At 43.0% G+C, this 13,761-nt stretch overlaps 1 protein-coding gene across 2 annotated transcripts in view; it reads left to right on the forward strand.

Moving 5' to 3' along the window:
• CSPP1 (centrosome and spindle pole associated protein 1) overlaps positions 1-13,761 on the forward strand; it is a 976,424-nt gene that overhangs the window by 65,950 nt on the left and 896,713 nt on the right. The window contains exon 5 of one of the 2 annotated variants that reach the window (XM_069220290.1): positions 10,655-10,678. The exons of the other annotated variant lie outside the window; for it this stretch is intronic. Coding sequence (XP_069076391.1) covers positions 10,655-10,678 — 24 coding nt within the window. The remainder of the gene's footprint in view (positions 1-10,654; positions 10,679-13,761) is intronic. 2 annotated transcript variants of the gene reach the window in all.

The raw sequence follows: 13,761 nt of genomic DNA on the forward strand, positions 1-13,761 counted from the left end.
CTGCCCATGAGGCTACCTAGGTTCTAGCTTAGGGGAGACTTATATGTAGTAGAAGGGAAGATTTTGGCCTGGCAAATGGGTACACTTTCCAGATCGAAGTGGCAGTGCAAAACTGCACACACTGTCACTGCAGTGGCAGTTCAGGACATGTTTACAGGGCTACTCGTGGGTGGAACAATCAGTGCTGCAGGCTCACTAGTAGCATTTGATTTACAGGCCCTGGGCACCTCTAGTGCACTTTACTAAGGATGTACAAGTAAATCAAATATGCCAGTCATGGAAAACCAATTACCAATACAATTTAGACAGAGAACATATGCAATTTAGCACTGGTTAGCACTGGTAAAGTGCCAAGAGTCCTAAAGCCAGCAAAAAAGGTCAGAAAAAGTAGGAGGAAGGAGTCAAAAAGTTTGGGGATTACCCTGCAAAAAGTGCTAGCTCTAACAGTGGTGTATGTACTTTACTTAAGCACAAAAAAACATTTTCAAAAGAAACAGTCAGAGCGAGCTTGATCCCAGGAGCATTGAGAGAGCAGAATGTGAAAAGGTTTCAGGTGTTAGGGTTTAAGTGCAGATATCATTCATTCTAAATTTAAAACTACCTCAGAGTTAGGTGACAAAATTAGAATTCCTAGCACCCATCAGATGTGAACCCCCTCAACTAAATATGTATAGGATTGGAATTAGAAAGGTGAGTGAAAGAATGGAGAGGTGCTAAGTAGCCCAAATTAGTAAAACAAATCCAAGCAGATCTGCTCATATCTTACTATGATTTAACTTTTGTTCCCTAACTAAGAAAGTCGGGAGATTCTTGTGATTCTTTTAGATCGATAGCCCTATTAAACAAATAGGCTAATTTGTTTACAAGGATTGTATCCATGAGACATGAAAAATAATCCCCATTGTAATTGATTCAGATCAGGTGGGAGTAATCAAAAATATCCAGGGGTGCAATAACATCAGAAAATTAGCCCACCTCATGGAAAATGCCTACAGAAGAAATATCCCAGCAATCCTGGCATCACTGAATGCTGATAGAACATTTCATTGGGTCAGCTGGTAGATACGGAGAGCTGGGTACTATGCAGCTGTAATGCTCTTAGGGTGGCTGTTAAGCTCAGTGATTAGATGACAATGGAATTTTCCATCCACGGTGGTACAAGGCAGGATTGCCTGCTGTCACTACTCCTGCTTGCCCTGTGGTAGGCTATAAAAATGTGAGACCAGGGCAATATGAAGGGAATCCCAGTAACAGTGAAGGAACACAAGTTTTGCTTATTTTTCAACTATCTGTTATTGACAATAACAAACCCAGAGAGCTATATCCCACCAGCATTGACAGCGCAGAATTTTAAATGATTTCACACTTCAAGTTAATGTGCAAAAATCACTTGCTCTGAAGTGAATACTACCTAAGAGTGAAGAGACAAAACTAGAATTAATAGCACCGATCAGATGGAAAATCCCCTCCGTTAAATATAAAGTATTGCAATTAAAAATGAAACTGAAAAGATTATGTGGTTCTAAGTAGCCCAGATTAGTCAAAGAAATCCAATCAGATCTACAAAGAAGGGGCCCATCGTATGTCTCCTGACTAGGTTATATAGATGTGTTGAAAATGAAGATATTATGAGTGTTGTACTTATTCAGTACCTACTAGTAACCATACCAATAGCACATATCCATTCCATATGTGTGTGTTGGAAAGAAAGTTCACATCCACAGTAAAATATTTCAGTTGTTGTGTGGGTGGGGAGGTCTGTCATTCGTGGTCCTGGCGAAATAATATAAAACCTCACCTTCGTGTCTAATACTGGAGTGGGTATCCAGGTAATCTGAAGAAAGGGTGGATATTCATTGACAGGGTGGAAGCAGTTACATCCTTATTGGACGTAGTAGGGTTAGAGAAATCCAACTATCTACAAAACTCCGAGGAATTTTTCCCTTTTCGGACCAAATAATAGTGAAGGGTAGATTAGCAACTTTTCCATCGCCCTACACCATAAACTGGATTTTCCCCAGCAAAGTTAAAACAGCTTTCCAAAGACGGGAGAAAAAGGGGAATGTAAAGAGTTCATTCCAGGACTGTCACCTAATTATTGATCACAGCAAGAGACCCTGCAATATTGGCAAATAAGGCACTGGGCCCTTCGCCCTTCTAATGTAGTGGCAGCTAAGAGGGATGATTGTATTTTGCATTCCTACAGAGTGAACCGAGCAAAAAGAAGCGATTTACAGAGCCCACAATGAGCGTAAAGCCAACATGTCATAGGAGAGGTAGCTGTTTTGTGGATGGTTAGTGCATCTTCAACTCTTTCCTACATTGAGAGACAATTTGGGGCTGCCCTGATGGATACTGTTCCAGATTCTGAGTACATAGATGGAAGAGGTCTGCTGCCTTGTTTTTCTCAAACGTTTTAAGATGCTAGATGCAAAACATATAGATCAAATTGCCTCATCTTGAATATATACAAAACCCTACAAGAGAGTGAAATAAGACATTGGTTAATTGACATGAGGAAGGTGATCTAAAAGGAGACCTTTCAGATGTGAAATTGAAGATATTCTGGTGAGAAATTCACAGAATGTTAAAAGTACTACCCAAAGTGAGATCCCATATACATGCACCCCCCCCCCCCCCAAAATAAATAAATAATCCAAATCGTGGTCCCCCAACGATTCTGATCGCTGCAGGTGGTGCTGTAAACAAAGTGGCTTCTTTCTACACATTTAGTGAACATTTGCACATATACAAATGTTCTCTAAAGCAATACTTAGCTGTATTAAATATTTGATGGATACCACATTACAACCTACCCCTCAACGACCATGTTTGGATTGAGACCGACCAATAGTGAAAACATACCATTCCATGAATAGCCATTATTCTTGGATGCGAATCCATTTAGCCTTACATTGGAAAAATACTAAAGCACCATATATATATCTCACTGGTTTGTTTGACTATGGCAAGCATTAGCAATGAAGAGAATAACTAGCATTATCATCCAAGTAAAAAAGATGTTTACCGAGCAATGGATTCCCCTTCTGCTTTTCTCCACATTTGAGCATATTAGTTTCATTCCACCAAGACTTAAGGCATTGGAATTACTTGATTGAAACAAACAGATTTTATTGACATATGAGGAGGTCAAAATAAGCAAATTTGATTGGCTGAAAGGAGGAATGACCATTGGAGTTCACACACAGCAAGAATGTCAAATAGTAGATAAGATTATCTTATGGATATACTGGACAGGAAATGCAAAGATAACAGTACCTCAATTTGAACCCGGGTGGTGGGGAAGGATGCTTTTGTTATTGTTGGTTTTACATATTAGTAAGTAATTTGTTTAAGCAGACTGTTTGAAACTGTCAGCTTTTGAACCTATGCACATTTTCATGTGAAATGCATTTATGTATGTCAATAAAACTTAAAAGAAGGTAAACTGGCAAAAAAGTTACCCACCAATACATTTAATTTGGTAATAACTATTTACTTAAACTTTTCTATAGGCATCTCTCACTGTTGGCAGGTTTCTTTGCACTCTGGGGAGCCATTGCAAGCCTTCTTTGTGAGGACCCAATACTTCAAACCCTCATGACATATGTATAAGGATCCCTTCCCAGACATCTTGAATCCTTCAGGATCCATTTGTAACAGGTCACCGCAGACGTTGTGTAAAGCTTTTCAAATGAACATGTAATAGATTTATCCCAGCCTCTTGCGCAGGAGTTCCTCTCTTACGTTTGATATCAGTGTCCTTGTCATAGAAGAAAAACATAACTATGCTGCTGGAAATTACTAAACTCAGATGTTCAGGGCAGGAGTGGAGCAAGCTGATTCTGGAAAGCAGTTTTCGGCCATGAAAGGAAAGAGCACTGGGCTACATCCTTTCACCTCCTTCCCACTCCCCACCAGTCCTCCAACCCCAATAACCAACACAGTGGCCTTCTTCAACTGCCTTAGGGCTCCAATACCAAAGCACAATGGCACCCAAAGTGCCCTCACCACACTGCAGCCACGATCTTCCAGGAGCACCAAGATCATCTACCAAACTTAGAACCAATCTACAATCCCTGCACCTGAATCTCAACCCATATAGAATACAAAAAACAAAACCTCTGCTGTCCGCACCCTAAGAGTCTACAGTGAACCTTGCATCTTCATCTGTGTTCTGAACCAAACCTATTAGCCCCTTCAGTCCTCTAAGCAGCATACATCCCTCAATAGCTAGAGGAGTTGCCAAGCATCACTCAAGGTCCATGAATTCTATCAACAGTTACTCAAGCTCCAAATGTCCTGGAAGCTAACAATAACAGCCAATACATTAGTCTCTATCTTCTTGACTATGCCCCAACTCCAAGCAGCAACTAGTGTTCTTGAAATGTGGGTTCTGAAAGCAGTAACCATCTACAAAAAAAGGGACCAGGAGCACTTATAGATCCAGCATACATTCTCCTAACTAGGTTAAATATCACAACAAGGGTATGCCGTTCCTTTTAAAGAAAAGATAAAGAATGGAATAGGTATGGTTCAAGTCTGAGGTGCTCGAAGAGTTCTGGTCCCTCAGGAGCAAAAGCTCTCACACACCCAGAAGGGTGTCATTCTTTATCATAGGGTATGCTCCTCGTCGGGCATCCGGGGCATTCGTAAGTAGTGACCTATACTTTTGAGATACTGCTTTCTTCCCCAGTTTCCCAGTTAATATTTTTGCCTCAAGTGGGTTATAGTCAGGGAGTTGGGTGTCTGAAGGAATGTGGGCCCCTAAGGCGTGGCGCAGCTGCAGGTATCGAAAGAACTGTCTTGTGCAGCCCATATTGTTATCTCAGGTCCTGGAATGACAGAAGGCTACCCCCTGTGTACATGTCCCCCAAGTAGGTGATCCCTATTGAGTCTCAACGATTAAACCCCTTAAATGTAGTAAGTTGGTACAGCCATTCCCCATGCCACAGTGGGGTCATTTGAGTAAAGTGCTGGTCTCATTTTATTAATATTAGGGCCGCCCTCCAGCAACCCTGGGTACATGAAGTTGTCTGGTCAGGAATCTTGTCTCCATAAAGCATACCCAGCAGGCCACCAAATCCCACCCTGTTCAAGCTGGTATGCCCGGTCATCCCAGCCCCCTCAACCCAATCATTTATAGGTACCACCTGAGCTGTTAAGTAATAAATATATAGATCCGGGACCCCGAGCCCCCCTTCATACGGAGATGTCCGCACTGAACTAAAAGCCACTTTGTGTTGTCATCCATTCCATATAAAATTAGTGAATTTTGACCTGAATGCTCAGAACCACTTCCTTTGTATTTGATAGGGATAGTTTGTGAGGGCATTCAAAATCTCCCTCTTACAAAGTTCCAAATGATGGCAAGTATGGTACATTGGATCACGGAGGGCAGAAGGAATGGGATAGGGACTTGGTTAAAAGAAGGCAGGATGGAGATGGGCAAGGGCACCAAACTGGCCTTATAGTCCAGGTGTTAGGGATTGCAGCACAATACACCACAGAAAGCAAGCAGGACTGCAGTGCAGCACAACAGACCAAAGCAAAAGGGAGGGGACAGGGCCACCAACATGGACATCAGGGAGCAGAGGGGAAAGAGACAAGGGTGGCAAGCTGACCATACCGAACAGACAGGAGGGACAGTTGCAACATAACGGACCGTCAAGGATAGGAGAGTGGGAGCAGGGGCATAACAATGGACCAGACAAGGCAGGTGAGTGGACAAGGGCCTGCACATGGAAAACGGAGGGCTGGGGGCAATAGGGCAGGTGCAGCAAACCGACCAGGGAGGGCAAGCTAGATGGGCACTGGAAGCACAACACATCTTGGAGGGCAGCAGTGAGACTATAATGGCATACATGCAGACAACAAAGGGAAGGTGGAAAGGAGTCAGGGGTAGTAAGCTGACCACACAGGGCAGGTGGGAGGGGCTGTGGCAGCACCGTAGACCATACATGGCACGTGGGAGGGCTAGTGGCAGCACAACGCTTATGGTGGGTAAGTGGTAGCTGGCAGAGGCATTCACAAACGACCATGGAGGACAGAAGGAAGGGGTAGGAGCTGGACAGAGTCAAGAGAGGTCAGGGGAAGGGGCTGTACAACAGACAACGCAGGGCAGGCAGGGGGAGCAGTTTCTGCACAACAGAGCATGGACGGCAGAAGGTAGTGGCAGCACAATGGACCATGGAGGACAGGAGGGAGGGGTTAGGGGCATTGAACTCGGACAGGCAGGGTAGAGGTGGCAGGGACAGGCGGAAGCCATCTGACCATGCTTGGCAGGTGGAAGGGGCAATGCAGCTCAACAGAAGACTCAGAGTAGATAGGAGGAGCAGTGGCAGGTCTATGGAACATGATGGACAAAAAAGAGGGAGCAGGTGCATGCACACAGACATTGGAGGGCAAGGGAAGAAGGGTAGGGCGGCAAGCTAAATACAGAGGCTCAGCAATCGGACAATGATGGGGCATAGAAGTAGGCAACAAAGGGCAGGTGGAGTGAGGAGGGACATGAAGCTAAATTGAGGGCAGTATGAGCATATTGGACCGGAGAAGGCAGGAATTTATGTGAAATAACTAGCTATAACATTCAGATTTTTTGTGGTTTTGTGCGTTTACATACACAAAACCATAGACGTATAGCAAATATAGTTATCTCAAGAAACTAACTCATGCCCTAAGGTATTTATAACTCGCACCTCTGCCATGCACATCAATCATTTTATTTCAAATATTGTAGTGATAATGACAGTGATGCCATAGAAGATATCATGAATGATGTAATATTTGCGGTAATTAGCTGTGCATGGCGAGGGCGCAAGTTATAGTTATAGTTACCTTGGGGCATGAGTTATAGTTTCTTGAAATTACTCATTATAGCAGCTGAATTTCTATGATTTTGTCTAAATTTTATGTAAATTGAGAACCAAACTATAACGTCCCTATAACCTTAGTTTTTTTTTTTCAGTGAATTTCTATATATATATTTTTTTTTTTTGACCGACCCCTGCTGCCAACCCCCCACATTCATCAAGTCCTACGCTGCACATGGCCTTTGGCTGTGCGCAGTGGTCCTGTGCCCAACCCCCCACATGTTAACAACACTACGCTGCGTACGGTCAAAGGTTGTGCGCAATAGGTGTTTGGGGGCCTGGCCAGCAGCCGGGCCCTGCCCCAACCGCCCTACCTGCTGCCAGCGCCACGCCGTGCACAGCCAAAGGTCCTGCATCTTACCCCCTGCATGCCTCCTACCCTAGGCGGTGTGGGTTGGTTGGTTGGTTGGTTGAGTGAGTGAGTGCATGCATTTTTTTCTTCTCTGGCCTCCAGATCCGCAAATGCATTGTGGCTTTACACTGGGGGTCTGTGGATCTGTGTAAAAAAAAAAAAAGACAATTTGTGCCCGTGAGGGGTCCCTCAGGGAGCCTTCCATCTGTCCTATGATGTCAGGATACCTCTATTCTGACCCCTTATCTCAATCGTCATTTTTATTCCCCTTCCCCCACTACACAAACCGATAAATAATTGGCAGCTGCAACTTTTCTCTCAGGTAGCGGCCAGAAAATAGATCCTTGCTTTTCCCCGTATCTGCGTAGGACCTGTGTCCCTAGATATGCAAATTTCTTTTTCCTTTAATATCTCAAAAACGTTTGAGCAGTTTTACAACAAATCACTAAAAAGCACGCTTTCCGGATCAAGAGCTGGTTTTCGGCCAAATTTGATATAATTCAGTTCAGCGGTTCAGCTGTAGTTGTGTCTAAAAATCCCCATGGATATTGCATGGGGAATATGTGTTCCACCGCCCTCTTGCCCCCCACCACCCCCCCCACCATTTTTTTTTTCCGGCCCCCGCTTCACAAATCTCCCCAACCTTTCAATACACAAGCTGAAGTAAGTGGTGTACTACTTTTGAAAATTATGTGAAGATTCATCCAACAGTTTGCTTTGCAATCTCGATAGGTAGTTTGAATTTGTTTAACTACAGGTAGAATGGCTGAAAGGATTTACACCAAATTTGGCGAAATATAACTCTTGGTCCAGAAAGAGTCCTTTAAGTAATGTGGTGTAAATCTGTTCAATAGTTTTGGTGTTACTAAAGAAATAAAAGTTTGTATATCTAGAAATGCAGATCCTCCGCCGGTATCTGTAGGGGAGGATCCAAACCCGAATGGGGGGGGGTGAGGGGGAGGAAGAACCTGCAGTAGTTGTATTAACAGACAGTAATTATATATTTATATTAAAAATAACAGAAATTCACTGAAAAAACAAAAGTTACATGGATGTTATAGTTGGGTTAACGTTTTACCCACACAAAACCATAGAAATTCAGCAGTTATAGTTGTATTTATAGCTACCCTTACTTGAAGAAACAATAACTTGCGCATTAAGTAACTTTAGGCCACAAGTTACAGTTTCTTAGCATAAGTATAATTACAAGTATAACTTTAACTGTTGAATTTCTGTGGTTGTGTGGGTTAAGTGTGAACCTAACTATAACGTCCACCCCTGGACATAACTGCTCTGACTTGGCAGGAGCTTTGTCAGTGCTCTCGCCTGCTGCAAGCAGAGGTTTTCATCTCTTTCCCTGCCCTGAGAGATGCGGCCAGGGAAAGTCCTCATATTCCTCGCCATCATGAACACAGTGGCACCGGCCACCAAAATTGGCAGGAATATGAGGACTTCCCCACAAAACAAAGGAGCACTTACATCATATAGATTAGAGGAAGGACCCTGGTTTGGTGGAGATTTGTCTTTTTAGTCTTGTTGGCCTCTCTATAGCAGGATTTATGTTATCACAGAATTGTGGGAAAAAACGCATGAGGAGCAATCGCATTGTTAAACGCACAGAAGGTCGCACACAATGTCACATAGAGACATTTCCTCGTGGTCCATTACGCAACTGTAGCGTAGAATACACACTGGACATTTACCAACGAGGTAGCACTTACTAACTTAGAGGTAGAAAGTATTTCAGTTGAATAGACATTTTGTACAAAACTGCGGACTCTTGTTGGAAAAACGGGCAAGTGTGGCTTCTTTAAGGCTAAGTCACTCACGCAGCTACTGACACACCCACGCAGGCTCTCACAGACCAGCTCAGGCTCACGCATCCACTCACAGACCCACTGAGAAACTCATGCACTCACAAACGCACTCAGACTCCTGTACACATTCACACACCCACTCGCAGACTCACGCACCCACTTGCAGACCCATTTGGAGACTTATGCACTCACTCACAGACCCACTCACACTCATGCACCCACTCACAGACCCACACACATTCACTCACAGACCTACTCAGACACACACCTACTCACACAGTCACTCTCACACCCAGAAACTCTCTCACACCTAGTCTTACTCCCAGACAGACATTCTCACACCCACATGGACCTTCTCACACCCACTCTCACACCCAGAGCCACCCTCTCACACCTATTCTCACGCCCAGAGAGACCGGCCTTGCAGGCAACACCGGCTGCCCATAGCCAAAGGCCGTGCATGGCACGGAGTTGGGTAGTTTTAGGGGGTTGGCTGCATGGCCAAAGGCTGTGCGCGGTGGTGATTGAATTACCGTATAGTAATAATATATATTTTTTTTTTTACAGGGATGTTATAATTGGGTAATAGAATTTTAAAAAAAAAAACATAGAAATTCACGGAAATAATCCAAAGGTTACGGGGGATGTCATAGTTAGGTTCTGAATTTACTCGTACAAAACCTTAGAAATTCAGTAACTATAACTCTGGCCCTAAGGTAACTATAACTCACGCTCTCACCATGCACTGCCAGTTACCCCAGATATTACTGCACTCATTTGAACTTCCATAACATTATTATTAAAAATATAAGTGAAGCATTAACAGTCAAATTAATTAAGCAAAAAAACTGCGTGTGGGGGCGCGAGTTATAGTTACTTAAAATTACTCTTACTATAACTGCTGAATTTTTAAGGTTTTGTATGAGTAAATCAGAACCTAACTATAACGTCCCTGCAGCCTTTGCTGTTTTCATTGGGAAAAAAACACATATAAATATATATATATTTACTTTCATAATTCACACTTACAAAGCAAAGTAAATAATATAGTGAAAACGAATGTCAAGTAGAAGAGTTGTAAAGACAACCTTGTGGTAAACAGTAAAATAATCACTACCTAAATAAACAACATTTTTAAAACGGGAAGCCAAGTAAGAAGCAATAAAAGGAGCAGCTTTCTAGCCACCTTGCAAGCAGATCCCAATTTATGTTGTTATTTAGACTGGGGCCAACATGTGTTCCAGAACCTCATTGCCTGTATGCACTCATCCACACTGTCAGTGTTGATTGAAACATCTTAACCTAGTTTTAAATGCAACTTTATTACAAAAGAAACTGCTAACCCTATAGAGCGTTATTTGATGGGACGTTAACACAAATATGAAAGATATGTGTAAACATACATATCTGATTTCTTTGCGTGTGCCAGTAATGGCAACATATATGGGTGCATAAAATGTAACTTGCTGTCAAATTTGTTTCTTGCTACTGACTGCGTTCAGAAATTGAATGCTTCTTACATAAACTCTTGTTTAATGTTCTCTGTCTTTGCTCTGTTTCACTTACAAATTAAGTATTCCTGATTGAGTCAATCATATTTTCCTGATTTCTAGGATAATGCGCGTATGAGACGAAAGGTAGGATGCTTGCAGCAGTGTTTGCTTTCCTTGATTTCTAACAAGTTGTTTGTTAGTGATTCACGTAAAAGCACAGCATTATGTCTTTGAAATCATTTGTCTGTGTGTGTTGTAATGGGCTTTCTTAGCACAAGTTGACATACTCATGACATGTTTGTTATACTCATGATATTTTTGTCTTCATGCACGCCGTCATCTGTTATGGCTTGGCTGTGTTTGCTTCACGCATCACGCACTCGTTTGCTTTGTTATTTTCATTGAATCCTTTGAAAGTTAGTTTGCCGATGTTCAAATTATCATGTATTTTGTGGAGGTCCTGCAGAATCTACAACAGTAACACATTTAGCAAATTACTCTTATTCATAGTTCTGTTGTACTGTTTTATAGATATACCAGATTATGTGTATTTGAATGTTACACTTTGGGGGTGCATCTAGCAGAAACAGCGTATATATGACTTGGTTCATATGCTCTGGACCTTTCCCGCCTGCTTCTAAAGATTTCTATGGCTTCCAGAAATGCAACATATACTACCCAATCAGAAATATTGTGTCTTCAAGCCCAACCTAAACTTCCACAGCTTCCATTTTGAGGCGGGGGAAAACTAGCTCATATGGATTTAGTTTGATATACTATGTATGTAGCAATCTGTTGGCACTGTATACAACTAACCAAAAATATTATGGTAGAGGAATACAGGCTTGTACCAGCATATCTGTGTTTCAGTTGCTTCCTTCATGTCAGAAAAATGTGAGCCATATACATGGCCCAGGGAGTCAACAACACAAAAAGAGCAACAAATGTGAAAATGTTTAACTTTCTCCTTAATCATAGATACGGCAAATATTAAGTCTCTTCCATCAACATGGCAGAGTCTGGTGGGAGTTAGTGACATTGCAGTGTCATCATAGTCACTTAGTGTGAGATGCATGAATGCTTGAAAACTGTAGCAGATGCTTTCAAGTATAGTTCCAGTAGCATTGTATCCTGAATTATCTTTGTTCTCTTTAGGTGAAGACTGTGATTTGTAGTAGGTGTAATACGATTTACTGTTCACTGCAACCATCCGGTCACAAGATTGAATCCTGGCAAGGCCAGTTTAGCCCTTTATCTTTTTAAGGGTGGTGAATTGATTGTTGTTAAACTGGGTATTAAAACAAATGCTTGCGTTACCTTTCTCATTGTACCGAATGTTTGTACAGCAATAGATATGGGTGTTTCAAAACTTCATGTTTCCATTAGATTTTCAACTGCATTTGAAAATCAGTATCCAGGTGGGCACCTTGAGAAAAAGGTATTGTGCTCCTCTGGAATGACAGATAAAACAATCATGTCACAACTCAGTCTTCAGCCAGTGGGTTTTACCCAGGAACCATCTGTCAATGATCACTGTACTTAGTAAATCTCTTGTCAGGGAAAACAAGAACATTTCCTAAGGGGTGCTTTCTACAACTTTCTTGTAACTTTCATGACATGCACTGAGCAGTCAGGCTTAAATCAGAAGGCAATGTGTAACACATTTGTGCAATAAATCATGCAATAACACAGTGAAAACACCACACAGGTTTAGACAAATATAAGATATTTAACTGAGTGAATTAAGGTCAAAATGATCCAGATTTGATAAGTTCAAGTTGAAATATCACTTGTGTTACAAGAAGAGCCTTGAGTCTTCAAAAAAGCAACAAGTGTCTGTTGCAAGTGTGAAGTATCTGGTATGTGTCAAAATTACACACACGGAGACAGCAGAGAAGGAGACGTAGGAAAAACAAAAGGTGTGTGTCGGATTTCTGGGCGCACTCAGACGATGCGTCGATTATTTTCCAAGCGGCAGAGACTTTGCATCGAATTCCAGCATGCAGGCTTGAATCCTCTTCGTTATGCGGGGTCTTTTGACGCCCAGGGACAATGAGTGGAAATCCTGGGCATGAAGGACGAAGTCACATGGGCTGCGTCGATCCAGTGGGCGATGCGTCAGGGTTTCTGTCACACAGCAGGCACTGCGTTAATTCCTCCCGCAGGAAGTTGGACTGCGTTTTTGCAGCTCGGAGATGTGTCAATCCAGGGGGCTGTGTGTCGAAGTTCGGTCCACTCGGGGAGCCGGGCTGTGTCGTTCCGGTTCGGTGATGCGGTGATTCCTTCACTGCTAGGCAGGCTGTGCATCGATGTTCGCCACACAAGGAGTTCCTTTGCAGAGATGAAGTCTGTTTGGCCCTGAGACTTCAGGAAACAGGAGGCAAGCTCAATCCAAGCCCTGGAGAGCCCTTCTCAACCGAACCAGAGGCCAGCAGGGCAACAGCAAGGCAGCAGTCCTTCACAGCATAGCAGTCCAGGTGAGTCTTTTGGGCAGCCAGGCAGCTCCCCTTTGCGGGTTGCATGGGCTGGTTCAGAGTATCTGTCCCAGGAAGTGTCTAAGTTGGTAGGGTCAGGGGCCCAGTTTATATACCCAAAAGCTCCTTTGAAGTAGGGAGACTTCAAAGAGTGGTTTTGAAGTGCACAAGGTCCCCTTTCAGTACAGCCCTGTCTGCCAGGGTCCCAGTAGGGGGTTTGACAGTCCATTGTGTGAGTGCAGGCCACTGTCCTTTTTAAATGTGTCAGGCCCTCCACCCTTCCAGCCCAGGAAGACCTATTCAGTATGCAGATGTGTGCAGGTGTGACTGAGCATCCTGTGTTTGTGGTTGTCTGGGTGAAATGCACAAGGGAGCTGTCAAACAGCCCAGCCCAGACATGGATCGGAGACGGTCTGTAAGACACAGGAGGATTTTAAGTGCAGAGAAATGCGCACTTTCTAAAAGTAGCATTTTTAAAATAGTAATATAATTTAATATAAAATCCAACTTCATCAGTCAGCAGGCCTGTGTATTACCATTCTGGCCACTCTAAATATGACCTGTCTACACCTTTCTGATCATAACCTACCACTTAAACAGTATGTGAGGGTAGCACTAATGTTAGCCTATGAAAGGAGGAGACCTCACAGTAGTGGAAAACGAATTTAGGAGTTTTCCACTACCAGAACATATAAAACACACAGGTATATTTCCTGCCTGTTACCTACATAGCACCCTGCCCTGTGGGTTATC

This window comes from Pleurodeles waltl, chromosome 2_2, assembly GCF_031143425.1.
Source record: "Pleurodeles waltl isolate 20211129_DDA chromosome 2_2, aPleWal1.hap1.20221129, whole genome shotgun sequence".
Classification (NCBI taxonomy): Eukaryota; Metazoa; Chordata; class Amphibia; order Caudata; family Salamandridae; genus Pleurodeles; species Pleurodeles waltl.